This window comes from Zosterops lateralis (assembly GCF_965231275.1).
Source record: "Zosterops lateralis genome assembly, chromosome: 5".
Lineage (NCBI taxonomy): Eukaryota > Metazoa > Chordata > Aves > Passeriformes > Zosteropidae > Zosterops > Zosterops lateralis.
In genome coordinates this window covers 31,604,319-31,621,282 of record NC_139766.1, presented here as the reverse complement: position 1 = coordinate 31,621,282, position 16,964 = coordinate 31,604,319, and the positions used below count along the sequence as shown (strand labels likewise).

The window sequence follows — 16,964 nt, the reverse complement described above, 5'->3', positions numbered from 1 at the left end:
TCTGATGAATGTGTGTATGACAACATGTTGCATGAATGACACACATGGTCTCGATAAAATTTATGCTCAATCTGCTCTGTTTTTCTGCTTTTTTGAATGGTTTACCTTATTTTTCCAAAAGTGTATGATTGGAGATTTTTGGAGGTTTTCTTTTGTTTTGTTTTTTTTTGCTTGTGTTTTTATTAAAACAGTAACAAACTGGAATGACTGCCCAGTATATGAAATGGAAAGTCCAGACAAGAAATGAGAAGTGAAGAAACTAAGTTTTTGGATAAAAGTTCCAATCTGTTTCCAATCTGCGCCGCCAATTGAAATGAACACACACACACAAAGGCAAAATAATTATTTGAATACTAATATCTGTTGAGCAATACAAAAAAATGGCAAGTTCAGCTTACTTTGTCTGTAAATATTCAAATACAGATAGATTTTGTGATTGCTTCCAGGGACAATGAAAATTCAATAATTTGATATAGAGAGAATTTTTCCAGGGGTTTAAAATGTTATCATTTTATAGGGGAGAAAAGAAAAACTGTTGCATACATGTGGTTTTACAGGATCAATTCCAGTGCTATGTGGAAGATAGATGTTCTGAAAATACGTCCCAAGGTCAGTAACAATATTGACAAAAAGAGTTCCAGTTCAAAGTTAGCATTGCAGGTAGTAATATTTAACACAAAGTGTTGACTTTTTTTTTTTTTTTTTTTTTTCAGTAGAGTGCAAACCTGATCCATGCATCCAGACTTACTATGTGTTCAGGTATGTAATCATCATTGCAAATGGTGTTCAGTGAAAGGTTTTCATAGCAAGAAGACAGTGTAAGCTGGGAGTATTTATGGCTTGTGTTTTTGGGTTAATTTATTTCATAGCTAAAGTTGTTGCATGTGAAAAAAAGTTTAGAATTCTTATAGCATATGCAGCAGTGTGAGTCATTTGTTTGCTACCTTGATAATGGTATTTACTAAACTGTCTGGTGAGTCTGCATTAGTAATGTCATTTCAGTGGAATACTGTTCCCAGTCTAAGCCAGAATGAATATTCTACTGTTAAAAGGTCTGCCAAAACAGCATGTCACAGCTGCAATTGTAATTTTCAATGTAATTTTGAATTAATGGTGAGACAATGCAAGTGTAAATCAGTGTTAGGCTTAGCACTGCTTTATAAAACTAATTATACACCCTTTACTGAACATACCCTAAAGAATGATTTTGTGGTTTTTAGGATGAATTGGATTTATCGGACTTTTTATTTCATTTTCTTACTTGCTTCCGTTTACAGTGGTAAGTTAATACATAATTACTGAAATTTGTACACAGAGTAAAGTGACTCTTGTGGAAGGGGAAAAGATTAGTAACTGCAGTCTGCTCTTGAGAGAGCTGTTTATTCTGCTGGATTGATCTTAGTTAAGTTTCTGTAACTGACATTTGTCAGCCTATTTTCTGACACAGAACTTTCTAATAGAGCTTTAATGGCACTGTCTTGCCAACTCCTATGCTGTCACCTCCCCCAGCACACATGGGACCATGCCACAGGAAGTTTTGTATAAAGGACTGAGACTGGAGCCACACTGTAATTGAAATTGGTGTGATGCTCCATGTTCTGTGCCCAAAGGCAAGGTTAGCAGCCTAAGCAGCAGCTGGGGAAGGAGGCCCTTTGGAGGTGTAGGAAGCATCTTTCATTCTGTGTTAATGATTTACTTTGTTCCATTAGCAAAAGTTAAACTACAAAAACAGCATTGCACTTCTCTGAAATTCCCTTTCCTGATAAATTATAACTAAAGCTTAACATGGGTATAAGTTCAGTAATGTATTAACTGTTTTCTCACACAGCAAGTAGGTAGCAGCTCTTTAGCAAAATCTAATAGATAAATGAAGTATTATTTAAGAAACTATTTTACCTGGCTTTAAGTCTCAGCAAAACTAAAATCTTGGAAAATTTCTGAGACCTAGAAAACATTTTAATTAAATTAAAGTGTTCAGAACTGGCACAGTTTTACATGTAGCATAGTTTTCAGAATAAATAATTTTTTGTGTTAATTTATGCTAGAAGAAGATAAATAGAATCCAAAATATCTGATACAGTAAATAATTGCAATGTTTTTTTCTTTTAGCTTTAGAATTCACTTGGTGTATTCCAAGAATTGAAAATGTTTTTCTGTTAGTGACAAAGTTAGATAAAGAAATGCTGCTGAGAATTATAAATACTATTTTTTATAGAAAGAGCTTGAAAGCATATATAGACACCAGAGAACTTGGATGTTTAAAAAGTCTAATTTCTTTCTTATAAAGATTTAACCTTATTAGCACATCTAGCACATATGTCTAATAATAATCCTTATTTATTCCTTTTTTTTAAAAATATGCATTATACCTGAGTGCAGGAAACAGTGAATTGCCAAAGTATAGTTTATAATCACATTAACAAATAAAATCCACTCATAGTCATTTAAAACTGCCATATCTGATATGATATTACCTTTTGTTTTAATTTTAAATATCACCTGACACAATATGATTACTCTATAGTAACAGATTAAGCCACTAGATAAAACGTTTTCAGTTAGGTTTCCCCCTGGTTTGTAAAAACACACTATTTTCTCTTTATCTTTTATCTAAGAAAAAGCTCTTAAGTAGATGAGGGAATAAAAATCACCATTTTATTGGTTTGCTATTCCTTTTGGAGGGCAAATTCAAAAAGAGAGTGGTTTCTTGTGCAAAGACAGCTCTCTTGTGTGTTCTTCGACCCCTTGGACAAACCACTCTGCTTCTCCACTAGAGTGGACATTCAAGACCCCCAAGAGTCTTGAGACTGACAGGACCAGAGGGAATGGCCTGATGCTGTGTCAGGGGAGGTTGAGGTTGGATATCAGGAAAAGGGTCTTCACCCAGAGGGTGTTTGGACACTGGAACAGCTCCCCAGGGAAGAGGTCACAGCACCAAACTTCGCAGAGTTCAAAAAATGTTTGAAAAACATTCTTGGGCATGTGGTGTAACTCCTGGTCGTGTGTAGGGACAGGAGAGGGTCTCAATGATCCCTTCCAACTCAGTATACTCTGTGATTCTGTGGTCTTACAAGTGCCTTCATTTTGAAAAATGGGAGCAGGTTGCTGCTTAGGTACCTTTGCTGCGGTGCTCTGCGGCATGAGTGGGTGCCATTACAGAGTTCAGTATGGCATTCAGAGTTAATAAGTCCTGCAGATGCAAGACAGTAGTACAGCTCATTTTTATTCTAGACTGTTCCTGAGACATTATTCCTGTAACAGTATTTTCTTCACTGTGAAGAAAGTTTGGGGGGTTCAGGGTGGAGTGTAAGAGAGCTGAAAGTCCATGAAATGCTGGGAGCCATTGAGGCTGCACACAGTGGCACCACCTGTGACTCTGACCTCAGAGGATCTCTAAAAAGTAGGATTGTCTTTACATAAAACTTGCTAACTCCTTTTTGTCTCTGCACTTCCTCTTCCTGCTTTTCCTCATAATGATGTTCTGCATTGGTCTCAGGAGAGGCTTCTGCTATTTTCGAGATTTGCCGTGAGAAGGTATATACACCATCTGCCATCCAGTTTCTTGGGTTTCTACCTGGGCTCAAGCTGCCCTGCTCCAGCATTGGGTATGAGGCAGGGAAGAGAGGGAGACACCCTAGACAGTATTATTTCTGCTGCAGTGAAAAGATGAGACTCTCAGAGGAACTGTACTACTCACCCCCCTTTACCCACTTCTCTTGACAAAAGCCTGTTATAACAGCAAGATTGATGACAAAGAGGAGTAGTGGCTTCACCCTCTCCTGATGAACTGGGTGTTCCCATCTCTAATAATTGACACTTTTTGTTATTCTGTGTTAGAATGTGTGACTCAGACCTACGAAAATACAGTCTTCCACGGAGGAGACCTCACTACAGTTTTTACACCAACTGCCAATTACTGCCAAATAGTGTGTACTTACCATCCTACCTGTCTGCTCTTCACCTACTTGCCAGCCACATGGACTAAAGATCCTGCAAAAAGGTAGAATTTTCATGTGCTTATGTTTTTTGCTGGTCTCCTGTGATAGTTTAGAAACCTGGTAACATTTTGACAGAACAGAGGCATGCAGGGAAAGGTGCAGGGTTGCCATGGAAAATTATGTCATGTATCTCTAAAACCGGTGATCTAAGAGTAATTGCTAGAATTCAAAAGGTTAAATTTGACAATGCCCAATTTTTCACAGTCGCACACCAGCCCTTTCAAGGAAAGAGAACTGACTCTGCACTCCCTCCTCTAGGCCATTGTTGAGGGACAATGTGAATGATTTCACATCTCCAATGATCCCCTGTGCTGTTCCCCATCCTTTCTATTTAGCATCTTTTTCTCACAATTAAGAATTTCAGTAGCCTGAGAGAATGAGGTTGTCTTCTCTCCATGCCTGGTGCATTAATGTTCTCCAAACCCTGAGCTCTGCTTCTCATTTTATTCAGACCTCTTGGAGTCCCCGCAAATACAAAATATTCTCATTTGCCACCAGTGCCAACAAAGTGTGTAAGGCTTGACCCTATTTTTCTTCCAATTGCACTTGTCAAAATTTTCATGTTGAGGGACATTGGACAGACTGCATTTCACCTGAGAAACAGTTATGAAAGTCTGTGTTGTACTGTAAAAGCTGTGAATTGCTGCATTTTAAAACACAGGTTCTCCTGCTATTTAAAAGACAGCGATACAGAAATTCTGCCAAAAGTGGATATGGAAGGAGCTATCTCTGGACATTCCTTAAAACAATGTAACCAAATTAGTGGTAAGATATGCATGTATTTTATGCTCTGCATTGCATAGCAGCTGTAAAAAAATTAGCATTTTGGGAAGAGGAGTAGAATCAGGGAAGCAGCCAAGTAGTGATTTGTGTGATATTTGCCAGACCACTTTCAAACACAAATGACAAAAAACACTAGTTTTACTCTTCAGGCCCACCTATCCACCACCCAGGCTCCCCATATGAGGTAACAGGGAAATCATTCTCCTGCAGTCACTGTTTCATTTGCTAGAAGCAGATAGCAGCCTATGCTTTAACTGCTGATTACAGTTCTAAAGATTAATTTACTACTACAATTCCACTCCAGAAAGTGGCTCATATGGTGTGTGTGACCCTGCTTTATATGCTCAGCAAAGCAAAAGTGCACCATCACAAAGTGGTGCTAGTACTTTTGTGATCCTGTGTAATAATTTTTAGCAGCTGCATCTTTTAGGTTATATGTGCTTCACATGAAGACTTAATGTCAGCATGCCATACCTGCAAGTTATCACCAGGCATATTAAAAGCCTATTAAATGTGTTATTTTATGTATGTTTTAAATTTGCACCGTCATAATGATATCATTAAAAGGAGATTAAGCATAGCATGTTACTTTAGAAAAACAGAATGAGGAAGAATATAGTTATTCACTTCCTGCCTTTGAGGATAAATAGTGTTTACAGATGTCAGGCCAGTTCTTTAGTTGCATTGATATAGCATCTCAATATGGCAGGACTAAGTGGGGTTTTATACAAGTTCTCCACTGTAGCTATTATCAATAAGTTGTGCTTGCTCTTGATTGCCACTTCAGAGCAGTCAGGCCTCTTAAAAGCTCTTTCCTGCCAATAACCCTTCATGTTTGTATTTCTGAGTATCTCGGACTAGAAAAAGAGATTTCAGTGGGATGTTATTCTTTATGCTATTTAGACTAATTAATATCACTGGAATTACTCTAGAATCAGAATAAAATGAAAATATATCCATACATGTTTAAAAATGCCTCCAATCATTGGCTGACTCTTGTTCTGTGGACTGACCATCTGAAACCCCACAGGCTGCAATCTTCCCTCTGTGGACTGTAAATATAATATTCTGACTCAAGTGGGAAATGTCTGTTGCTTATGAGGACAGAATTTGCCATTTAAACTGCTGTATGAATTTGGAACTGGGAAAATATATTTTAATATTGATTCTGAGTTCTTGCTTTGGTGAATGTCATCTTGGTCTCAGTCAGCCACAGTGGTTAAAGCCCCTCTCTCACGTAGGCAGAGGCACTGTCAAAGTCTGCCAGTTTTTCCCCTTGCCATGAGATATTACACTAAACCTACATTTTTGCTTTAGTGCTAGATCTATGTATGAAGTATGATGTAACTGAAGTGAGCGTAGGATGTGGCATCTGGAATATGAGGGCTGTGTCGTACAAACTGCTATCTTTTGGGCAATCTGGGGCACGAGGTGGGGAAAATAATAGAAGTACATTTTCAGAACTTGGTCTCTCTTTCTTCACAGCTTGCAGCCCAGATGTCCATGTAGGATTGGATATGGAAGGAAATATTTTTGATACTACTACAGCTGACAGCTATCGAGAGTGTCAAAAACAATGTACCAATGACAACCGTTGTCATTTTTTTACATATGCCTCTGAAACATTTCACAATGCAAGCTTTTGGTAAATACAGGTTGGATTCATTCCCCTGGACAGCCCTGTGCCTAAGTAGATTAAATCTCAGAGCACTCTAAGGTGAAAGAATTTACTCAAGAGTATTCAATTTATTCCTTCTTGCAATGTTTGTTCACACTTACAAGTAGGAAAATATCAATAGTGAATTGGCTTTCTTTTGTCCATTGGTGAGAAAGGCAAGCTTTCTTTGATTATTACAGCCCTGAAAAAAACGTAAAATCCTCTGAAAATACTGAAATGAAAATTTGGTTGATAGCTGTGCTGCGTTGTGCTCTGTTCAATCTTGCTCTGCTTATTGTTCTGGAAATAGCATCATCACAGCATCCGTAGCAATTATTTCATTTTAATGAGACCTATTTTTGAGCTCTTAGTCTGCTGAATTTTTCAAGTTAAACATTGTTCAGCTAGCTCTGCTCATAATTTGAAGTCTTTTCTGGAGGTTGGAGATTGTTCTGGGCCATGGGCAGACCATGCACAATGGTAGGAATTGTGGGTCCAGGAGGATGGTTTAGTTCATGGAAGAAGACCTGTTTTCTTATAATTTTCTTTAATCTTTGTCATTCAGTAAAAAATGCTTCTTGAAACATACCAGTGTAGGAACTCCAACCAACATAAAGGTGCTTGATGAGGTTGTGTCTGGATTCTCTCTAAAGCCATGCCAGCTTTCTGAATTAGGTAACTATTGAAATGTCTCTGATTCTGTTTAGTTTTAAGGGTCATGTATTCTGAAATGCAATCTATCACTGACATGTAGAAATGTCTCATTACACAGAATAATTCTAATATAATCTTATTCTTAAAATACAGTTAGTACACTCAGAGACAAGGGAGGATAAATCTCTTTAATTTTTTCATGTTATCATTTATCTTACAGAAACAGTTCCCTTCTTTAAAGATCTAAAGAATTCTTTCATAAAATCACTTTGATGAAATTGTATGTTATCTTTATATCATGGATACAAAAAGGAAAAATAAAACTCCATCAGATTCAAAGATCAGGGGAAAATACAAAGCTTTCTACATTCTGTTTGTATAATGTGTATGCATTTGAAAAATTTAAATGAAGATCTGCAGCTCTCTAATACAGCTGGCTAATAGGAGAGAATATATTATGTGTTTTGTTGGTGATTTGTGATGAAAGCAAAAAGTCTGTGCTTGTTCCTGCAATCATTACTCAGACAAAATTCTCAAGAGTCTAAAATAAAACAGTGTGTATCAAACCTTCTTATTCTCAATTGAAACATCTTTCACTTTTTTCTATTTTTTTCTTTTTCTTTTTAATTCTATCTCCACTTTGTCTTACTATGTGATACTTTCCCTTCTTAAAAATAGCCTTATTTTATCTCACAGATAATCTAGTTTTCCTGTATAATCGCATTTTGCAGAGACTGTTTCAATATATTTATTTCTAAAATCAGTGCTTGGTGTACTGTTGGGTAGCACTGGCACAGCATCAGAACCCTCTCCCCAAAATTCCTTCCATCAATAGTCTGGGGGTGGGCAAGATCCTGTGAGGGAATATATCTAGGTCAACTGATCCAAATTACCCACAGGGACATTCCATATAATATGATGTCAGCTCAACTTTAAAATCTAAGGAAAGGAGGAGGAAGGGCAGGCATTTATAATTTACAGTGTTTGCCTTCTGGAGCAACCACTATGTGTGCTGAGGCCCTGCTTCCCTGGAAGTGGTTGGATATCACTTGCTGATGGGAAGTAGAAAATAAAATTATTGGGTTTTTCGTCTTTGCTTGTGTGTGTGCAAACTTTTTCTTTAGTAAACTGCCTTATTTCAACCTGTGAGTCATTTTCCATCTCGTTTTCCCTCACCTGTCCAGCTGGGAAAGGGGAATGATAGACAGTTTCTGGGCACCTGGCATCCAGCCACGGTCAACCCACCAAAGTCCTTTCTGGTGCCCAATTAGGACTTTTCCTATAAAGTATTCTTTACCTGAAACCACAAATTCTCTTGCTTTTACCCTTCTAATTCTCTCCCTGATCTTACTGATGAGGGAGTGAGTGGCTGAATGGGGCTTGGGTGTTAGCTGGGGTAAAACCATGACATCCTATGAAAATCAGTCTTGTTCCTGCCTGTCTTTCCCTACTTTCTGTGTCTTGTGAGAGAGGCAAGAGCAGGCAACAGAGAGAAGAAATAAATTGTGTGATCATAGAAGCCTGGACAGCCGTAGTGGATCGAAAGGTCATCTAAAGGAGGTCATATGTCCTAATCTCAGACAGATCATCTATAATCTCTGCCCAGACAGAGATTTTTTAGAATGTAGTCATAAAACCTTGATAATGTCATTTTAAATGTTGTTTTGTCAATATCTGAAATGGGTTTATTTTAATATTTGTTTCGAGGATTTTTTCTGACTTCATTTAGTTTATTCCTTTTTATGTGGCCTTTCATTTTGTGCCTTTACCTCTCTGACCTTATAAGAATAAGCACCCTCATGCACATAATGCATGTTATTACACATGCATAGCAATTTGTCTGTTTTCTGCCCTTTGCAAAGTGTCTTCTTGGAGATCACTGAATATTGAGCAAATGATCACTGAATGTGATGCTTGAGATAATGAGTTAGCTTCCCTGAAGTTTCAGATCCACATTTTTGCTTTAAATATAGTTACTTTTGAAACTATCTATCCTTCTGAATGCTATTCCCTCCTAACATCAGATCTTACCTACTAATTGCGAGAGTTAATTGACTAATTTTCCACATTTCTGATTATATTGTTTTACTGTTCTTATTTTTCAATTACTGCCCAGTATTGTTGTCCTTTCTTGCCTACGTTTTTTGAAAACCTCACCAAATTAACAGCATTCACAGTAAGCTCTGCCTCTTTTTAGTTTCCCTTTCTGTAGTAAAATGTTCCCAATATGTTTCTATAAAGCATTCAGCAGTATTGACTTGACTGCTGTACTTCCTCAACAGCTCAAGTTCTCTGCTGCCACCAAATCCTGTCTTCTGGATCATTTCACTATTTTTATTAACTCTGCAGCTTGATAGGTTCAAGAAACATCCTCTGTGCTGATGTTTCCATTTTTTCTCTTTAAACTCTTGCACTAGGATTCTAGCTGAGACTTCAAGTATACCTTTGGAGAAGGATACTCATTAATCTCTTTTTAAACATGCTAGTATTTCCCATGACATCCATATCCATGGTCTGGCTGTGTGAACTATCCTGCCAAGTCTCTGTTGTGTTATTTTGGCCAAGTCAGAGGGCAGCACTCCTACTTACTCTACGTACTTTTCAAATAGTAAAAGAAGAGTTAAGAAGATCATCGCCTTTTTTTTTTTCTAGTCTTCTCATAAACCTGATACACTCATTTAAAATTAATTTAAATCTTTATTTAAAGATTATTAGATTAGCAAATCTCTATTGTAACATGTAATCTCTTTTCCTCTACATGAACCTTATCCTTGTAGTCCTCTCCATGACTTTACATATCCAAAATATTCTTCAGAAATAGTTTTTGGTTAAAAATGTTGTGTTACCTTTTGAGCTTATCAATCACAGAAGGAAAATGGGAATAAAGATAGAAAGGAATAATCTGTAAATCTCAATATTCTGATGAAATACAAAAGTTTTCAGAATTTTGATATTTTGTTCTTGTTTTATACAGATTGTCAAATGGACATTTTTGAAGATCAAGAATTTTCAGGAATTAATATTACAAGTTTTTTCACTCCTGATATTTCTGTCTGCCAAACTACTTGTTCATATTTTCCAATGTGCTTGTTCTTTACATTTTTTACCAGGAACAGGCAAATAGAATCTCAAAGGTGAATATGACAGTTAAATGATATTATCTATGTGGATTATTTAAAATTTATTTTTTAAAAACACACAGTCTTTTTTAAAACACTAATTTCTTATATGTATGTAAATGTATGTGGAAAGGCTATTTTCAGGAAAAAACAGCTTTTTATGGGTTTTGTTAATAAATTCATAATTTCCTAGGGACATTCCAACTGTTCTTCAATGTGATTGGGGTTTTTGTATTGTGGTTGTGTGTCTGGTCTTAATCTGAAAAGAATTGTACATGTCAAAAATACAGTGACCCTCCAGACTGTTTTAAAGACTTAAAGCTGAATTTTATGACATTATCAAAAGAGCCGTCTGGTGTCCTGGCAGGGCAAACTTATTTACTTGAAAAGATTTTTCAATTTAAGTTAAGGGCTTTAAAAATATTTAAATTTGGCTTTCTCTTTCATACTTAGTAGTGAGAATAGTTAAAAAGCAACATTCCACACAAATCAAAAAAATAAAGCTTCAAAGGATTTTCAGGGAGAAGCAAAGCTGAGATGGCATGCATCATCTAAAGTCACCTCTTCTATGGATGTATAAATACTGTACCACTTTTAGTAGCATAGTTGTAAGGCATTTCACAGCACTACAAAGATTGCCTCAATTTAGTGTGAACTAGTGAACTTAGTGAATACATTTTCATATGAAATACTTCTACAGATTGAGACTTGGGACAAAAGAATGTATTTAGGAAATAACCTTCTTTTACCAGTACCTAAACAATTATTTTTAGGATGTGAGAATACATTTAGCTATTGTGAAAAAATATTTCATTTTAGAAATCTTTGCCTTCTGAAGACATCATTGAGTGGAATTCCAGAGGCACTCATAGCACAAGAAAACGCTGTATCAGGTTTTGGCCTCCTAAATTGCAGAAGATCTTTGCCTGGTAAGCAATAAATTAAACAAATATACAAAATTTGAATTAATCAAATTAATAACTTTTTGATGCTTTGAATTAATAACTTTTCTGATGCAATCATTCTTACAGCCTGCAATTCTCGCACTTACGTGCATATGGATTTTTTGGGAGATGAACTTAATGTCACTTATACTAAAGGACACAGAGCCTGTCAGCAGGTTTGCACAGATATGATCCGCTGCCAATTTTTTTCCTATTCTCTCCTCCAAGATTCATGCAGTGAAGAAGGGTGAGATATATATTTTTTAAATGTTCAAAGATTGCTGAAATAATCATTCCAGAGATGTGGCGAGGGAATGATGTATGTGTTGTTCAGTGAAAAACATACAAACTAAATGTTTGCATTAATTCATTGGCAGAAAGTGCAAATGTCACCTAAGAATGTCCTCAAATGGATCTCCAGTGAAAATAGTACATGGACCAGGAAGTATCTCGGGATACTCACTAAGATTATGCAAAAAAAAAGCCAGTACTGGTAAGTAAAGCTTCTTTTATGAAAAATAGACAGTGCTTCCCTGATTTCAGCGTAGGAGGTCGAACCATATTTTTTAAAGTGGTTGCACTGTAAAACCCAGTGTCCCACTGGGTTATCTTGTAGAGTGTTCTGGAAAAGTGAAGTCAGTCAGATCTTCACATAGTAAACACCAGAACAGTGCTGTGAATTTGGTTTTAATAGACTTTATGACTATAAACCATGAAAAATGTGTCAGATATCACCTTCTTCGCAATAGGTGGTGCCTATTCAGTGATCAGCAGTAGTCTCATTTTCATTTTTCATTGGTGAATGCAAGTTGTCTTTAAGTTCACTTTTAAATTATTTCTGTAGTGTGTATGCAGCATTCTGCAAGAACAATTAGGATTGTTGGTGGGACAGACTCTTCCCCTGGGGAGTGGCCGTGGCAGGTGAGCTTGCATGCCAAGTTGTCTCGCCAGAGACACCTGTGTGGGGGCTCCATCATCAGCAACCAGTGGATTCTCACAGCTGCTCACTGTGTCACAAGGTGAGGCCAAAATGTACATGCACAAATTAGCCCCAAAGATTAACCCAGCATGAAAGATAAATTGACATCTACCTGTCAGGATAATAGCGATGAGAACTAGAAATAGATGAACTGCTTTAATGTAACCAAAAGGTGACGTTTTCAGGTAGATATTCCATTTCTTAATGTAACAGGAACTCCATGCTTTGTTCCTTTCAATCATGGTGTTGTACTGCTGATGCTAAATTATTTTAATGAATCTAGAAGGAGAAATTCTAAAGCAGACAACAAATACTGACAGAACCCTAGACATTCTCATGAGATATGAGTTTTTTCTTATTGTAATACTGCATTAGGCTATTTAGTCACAGACTGACTGTTTGTCTTTTTCCCTCAGTCTAGAGAATCCCAACATTTGGCGTATTTATGCTGGTATTTTAAGACAATCGGAAATAAATGAAGATACACCCTTCTTCAAAGTGGAAGAGATTATTGTTCACTCTCAGTATAAACACGCACATATCGGATATGACATTGCTCTAATGAAACTTGCTAAGCCTATGAATTTTACTGGTATGTAGTGTATTGCATAGAAATTGTGAAAAAGTGCAGGAAGACGCAGGACTGGCATTGCTATGGCAGTGCATGACACCTGGGCTGGCTTCCTTCAATATGCAGTATGCAGTTACTGGGGTTTGAGGAGAATCTATTTTGTTGGCTTAAAAAAAAAAAAAAAAAAAAAAAGGACAAAGCATACCATGGAAGCTGTTTTTAAGGGGCATGTAGGTACCCAACAAACCTTACTATTGCAGTTGTCTCTGCTGGATAAACTAGTGTTTTCTCTTGTACTTTAGATCTTCAACTACCTATCTGCTTGCCATCAAAAGAAGACACTGATGTCTTTTATACTGACTGTTGGGTAACTGGATGGGGTTACAGAAAAGAAAAAGGTACAGAGAAATACTTTAAACGGTGAATTTTTGAATTTTTAAAATTAATGTGTTTGACCAAAAAATCTCCCCTTCTGTAAAAAAAGGAGAATTCTGATCTGTTCTTAGCTGCCACTACTCCTTCTAGACAGTACTTTAATATAATTTTTTATCAGAATTGATTTCTATTAAGACACCATAAAACATAAATGAAAGATGTAGGAAATTATCATTAAATAGCTCCATGTTCTGATACAGTAGTTCATTTTATAAATTGGTTCAATAGTTTAAAATATCTGAGAATTCAGTCTTAAATGAATCTACAACACTCATATGCCCTTCCTTAGATTCTAGCTTAATCTACTGCTAAACCCCAGTACATACCTGGGCTTTGCACACTCTTTTCTGTTTTTTCCTAGCTGAAAGAAAAGGCAATCAATTTACCACTGAACTATTTTGAAGTACAGTCTGCACATAACCCACATTTTTTTTTAATGTGATTGTATTCATATGACTTTAGAAATTGGAGATTGAAGTATGTTGCTTTTCTTATTCTGAAGATTGATTATAGACCGTGCCAATGACTTGTGTTTTGATAGTAGATGAGATTTGAACTCCTCTAATTTTATATGGAGGTGGGCCTAAAAGCTCTTCATTATCAAGCTGTGGTTTTACATCTATTTATTTATTTATATTTTTATGAGTAATTATTATTTGTTTCTATAGATGTATATACGCCTGTTCAAATGTACCTTTTCCTTTATACATGTGCCTATCTGAAAGTTATAGTTCACTGTGAAATCTAACAAATTTAGGCAGTTACTATATAGAAAAATTTCTTCTGTTAATTACTAGAGAAAAGACTGCTTTTAAATAGTCTTGTTTAATCTCCGGGCAAATTTTTCCATCTTAAAAACTACTAGGAGAGGAAGTAGCATAGATTTGGCAACTGGGAGATTCCAAACTTATTGCAAAACTTTACTAAGAAATAATGGTTGCTAATAGTTTACAAAGCAATGCTAACAGCAATGCTCCAAGGCCCAATGTCCTGAGAGCCATTCACATGTGAGGATTCGTTGCACAACACAAAGGAATTTTGAAACTTTTCCAGTCATGAGAAAGAAGATGGTATCATAAAAGCATTTAAATTAGAAGACAATTCAAATTGTTTGCTAACACAAAGAAAGGAAAATGAGTGTCATGAACATCTATTTACATTCTAGAAGCAGTGACCTCCCACTTTGTAATATCAGTATATGGGGATTTCTAGAGTTGAATTTTACCCTTCATTTTGCTAGAACCAAACATTTCTCTGCTCACGTTTCCTTCCATATAGGTCGGGTACAAGATATTCTTCAAAAGGCTCCTGTTCCATTCATGTCAAAAGAGGAATGCCAGGCAAGGTACCGCAGGCGCAGAATAGGTGACAAAGTGATCTGTGCTGGCTATGATGAAGGAGGAAGGGATGCTTGTAAGGTAATGACAAATGGTAGTGGGTAGTTCTATATTCTCCCCATATGTTTGAATATATAAATGAATACTACAATTATTTTTGTTATTAGAAAAGTATGATTACCAATAGAGCTCTTGATTAACTTGTCACTTTTGGTTGTCAAAAGCACTGAAAACCAAGGTATATGGAAAATACTTCCTGTACAACATTAGAATCTTTAGAGATTGATTCCATAGATAGAAAACTCTGAGTGTAGATATCTAGATATCCATCTGGGGCATAAAATGGTGTTCCTTCAGACTATCAGAAATCCAGAGCGCACAAGTATAGTACCTTCAAGCATTTCTCCAATAAGAACAGATTTCCTAGGTTTTTTTATTATTTATTTTTAATTTATTGGTAGGAAATACAGTACATAAAATCTTGTTTTAAAGTATTCACTGTGTTAAACCAGAAGGGAGGATGCTAGCAATGCTATTAAAATGCATGGAGAATAGAAGGCTAAAAACAAACTGTCAAAATTGCTCTGTTCATAATTAGAGTTGAAAATGTCATAATAGCATGAGTTCTGCAAGCCAAATTCTCTGCTCAAGAGTAAACTCACGCACTTTTGCCACTTTAAATATTCTGAGTTAATTTCTGCAAGAACAAAATAGTCTGCTTATTAATATTAAATTCTCTACCAAATACAGTTTCCACTGCAAACATTTAACACTTAATAATTCTATGGTGAAATGTTACTATTGCTATGATTAGTTAGAAATAAAAATACTTGGAGCTGGGAAGTAATTTTTCCTCTATGCCAATTAAGCTTTCTTTAACTGATACAGTGTCTGATACATGGAGATATTCTTTTAAAAAATAACACCCTTGCTGTTGTCCTAACAACGAATAACAGCTTCTCTAAGGAACCTTATGCTCAGAAAGGAATAGGAAAAGAAAACACAAAGGTGTTTTATCCTGAGTGGGGTGGAGTCACTCAAACAAGATAAGGCATGTAGAGAACTGAGATACTAAAAAATATGGTCATAAGAAAAAATACTGCCAAATTGGCTGTTTTTCTTACTTGCATATATAGCTTTTTCATTGAGTTTTAAATAACTGTATGTAGATAAGTTAATAAAAATAATAAAAAGAAAATAATAAAACCCAGTAGTTTTGAACCTTCACGGGAAGAAGAAATTGTTCCCAATGACTATTTAGAAACCAATTTACTAAACTCTTAATTAGTTGTAAGTGGAAGTGATTGAAATTTAGGCTGCTGTGCTGGTGGTAACATTGAATGATGCTCATTTTATTGAAGGCTTTCTTTGTGATAGGAATATTGATGAGGCCTCTTCCTTGCATGCTCTCTCTTTTTCTCCTGTGGCACAGGGAGATTCAGGAGGGCCCCTGTCCTGCAGGCACGAGGAGGTGTGGTACCTGGTGGGCATCACCAGCTGGGGCGAAGGGTGCGCCCGCCCCAGGCAGCCGGGAGTCTATACCAAAGTTGCCGACTATTCAGACTGGATTCTGGAAAAAACTACTACATAGTATGAGCATTACTGACTCATTCAAAGTGTTGCTGTGGAATAACAACCCTCAGAGCAATGGGATAAAGTGTATTGGTGCTTTTTCAATGGTGTTTTAATCTTAGCCTGGAGTGCAATATACTTGTTTTAAAATACAGAAGAGCAGGAATGAATGAATGAATGAATGAATGAATGAATGAATGAATGAATGAATGAATTTTCCTATTACTAAATAAAAAACAGTAATAACAATATACTCTGTGATCACTGATTTGGCATAAAAAATATGGTTGAGCCATGGACTTATTCTGTCCTTGCTAGCATAAAGCAGGAATGGATGAGGTTGCAGGACATGTATGGACCTTGGAGCTGGGAACTACTTCTGTCTTAGGAGGTTGTGATACAGCAAAAAGAAATTTCCCTCCCTTGTCTGAATGTCGTTAAAATGGGCAAACCACTTTCAAGCTTACTAAAAGGCTGGGGGAAGGGAAGCTGAGGCATGGAGATGCCTACACAGTTGAATAAGTTGGGAATTAACCAAAAAAACTGTCAGTACTAACCAAGAAAACAAACCCAAAAGTCTTGGCAGAGGGACACATCTGGATGCAGACACCACCAAGCCCAGTTCATGCTGGAAAATCCCATCCTGCTGTTCCCTGCTGTTCCGCCAAGGGTTTGCACAACTGTGGTTTACCATTGTGCTGTGATCTTCACTGGGCTTTGATCTTCTCAGGACCAAGGACTCAAGCCTGTCCCTTAGGGTTTCCAAACACCTATGTGATCTATACACAGATGTTCTCAAGGCACCCAGAATGGCAAACAGCGGAAGGCATAAAATACAAAATACATATTTTTATACATTGCTACTCTCCAGACTTTTTGCGTTCCCAGTTGCAAGGTCACTTGAATGTGTTTACA

The 16,964-nt window shown here is 36.6% G+C and overlaps 1 protein-coding gene across 1 annotated transcript; it reads left to right on the top strand.

Moving 5' to 3' along the window:
* Window positions 1-593: 593 nt before the first annotated feature.
* On the top strand, window positions 594-16,360 carry KLKB1 (kallikrein B1). Its single transcript, XM_083861152.1, has 15 exons — window positions 594-759; window positions 1,221-1,279; window positions 3,838-4,000; window positions 4,660-4,763; window positions 6,267-6,426; window positions 7,004-7,113; window positions 10,067-10,226; window positions 11,031-11,140; window positions 11,243-11,402; window positions 11,533-11,648; window positions 12,000-12,174; window positions 12,551-12,726; window positions 13,008-13,103; window positions 14,419-14,558; window positions 15,910-16,360. Exons 2-15 carry the CDS (start codon window positions 1,222-1,224, stop codon window positions 16,066-16,068), a joined length of 1,887 nt encoding a protein of 628 aa, XP_083717278.1. The 5' UTR covers window positions 594-759; window position 1,221; the 3' UTR covers window positions 16,069-16,360.
* Window positions 16,361-16,964: the final 604 nt, after the last annotated feature.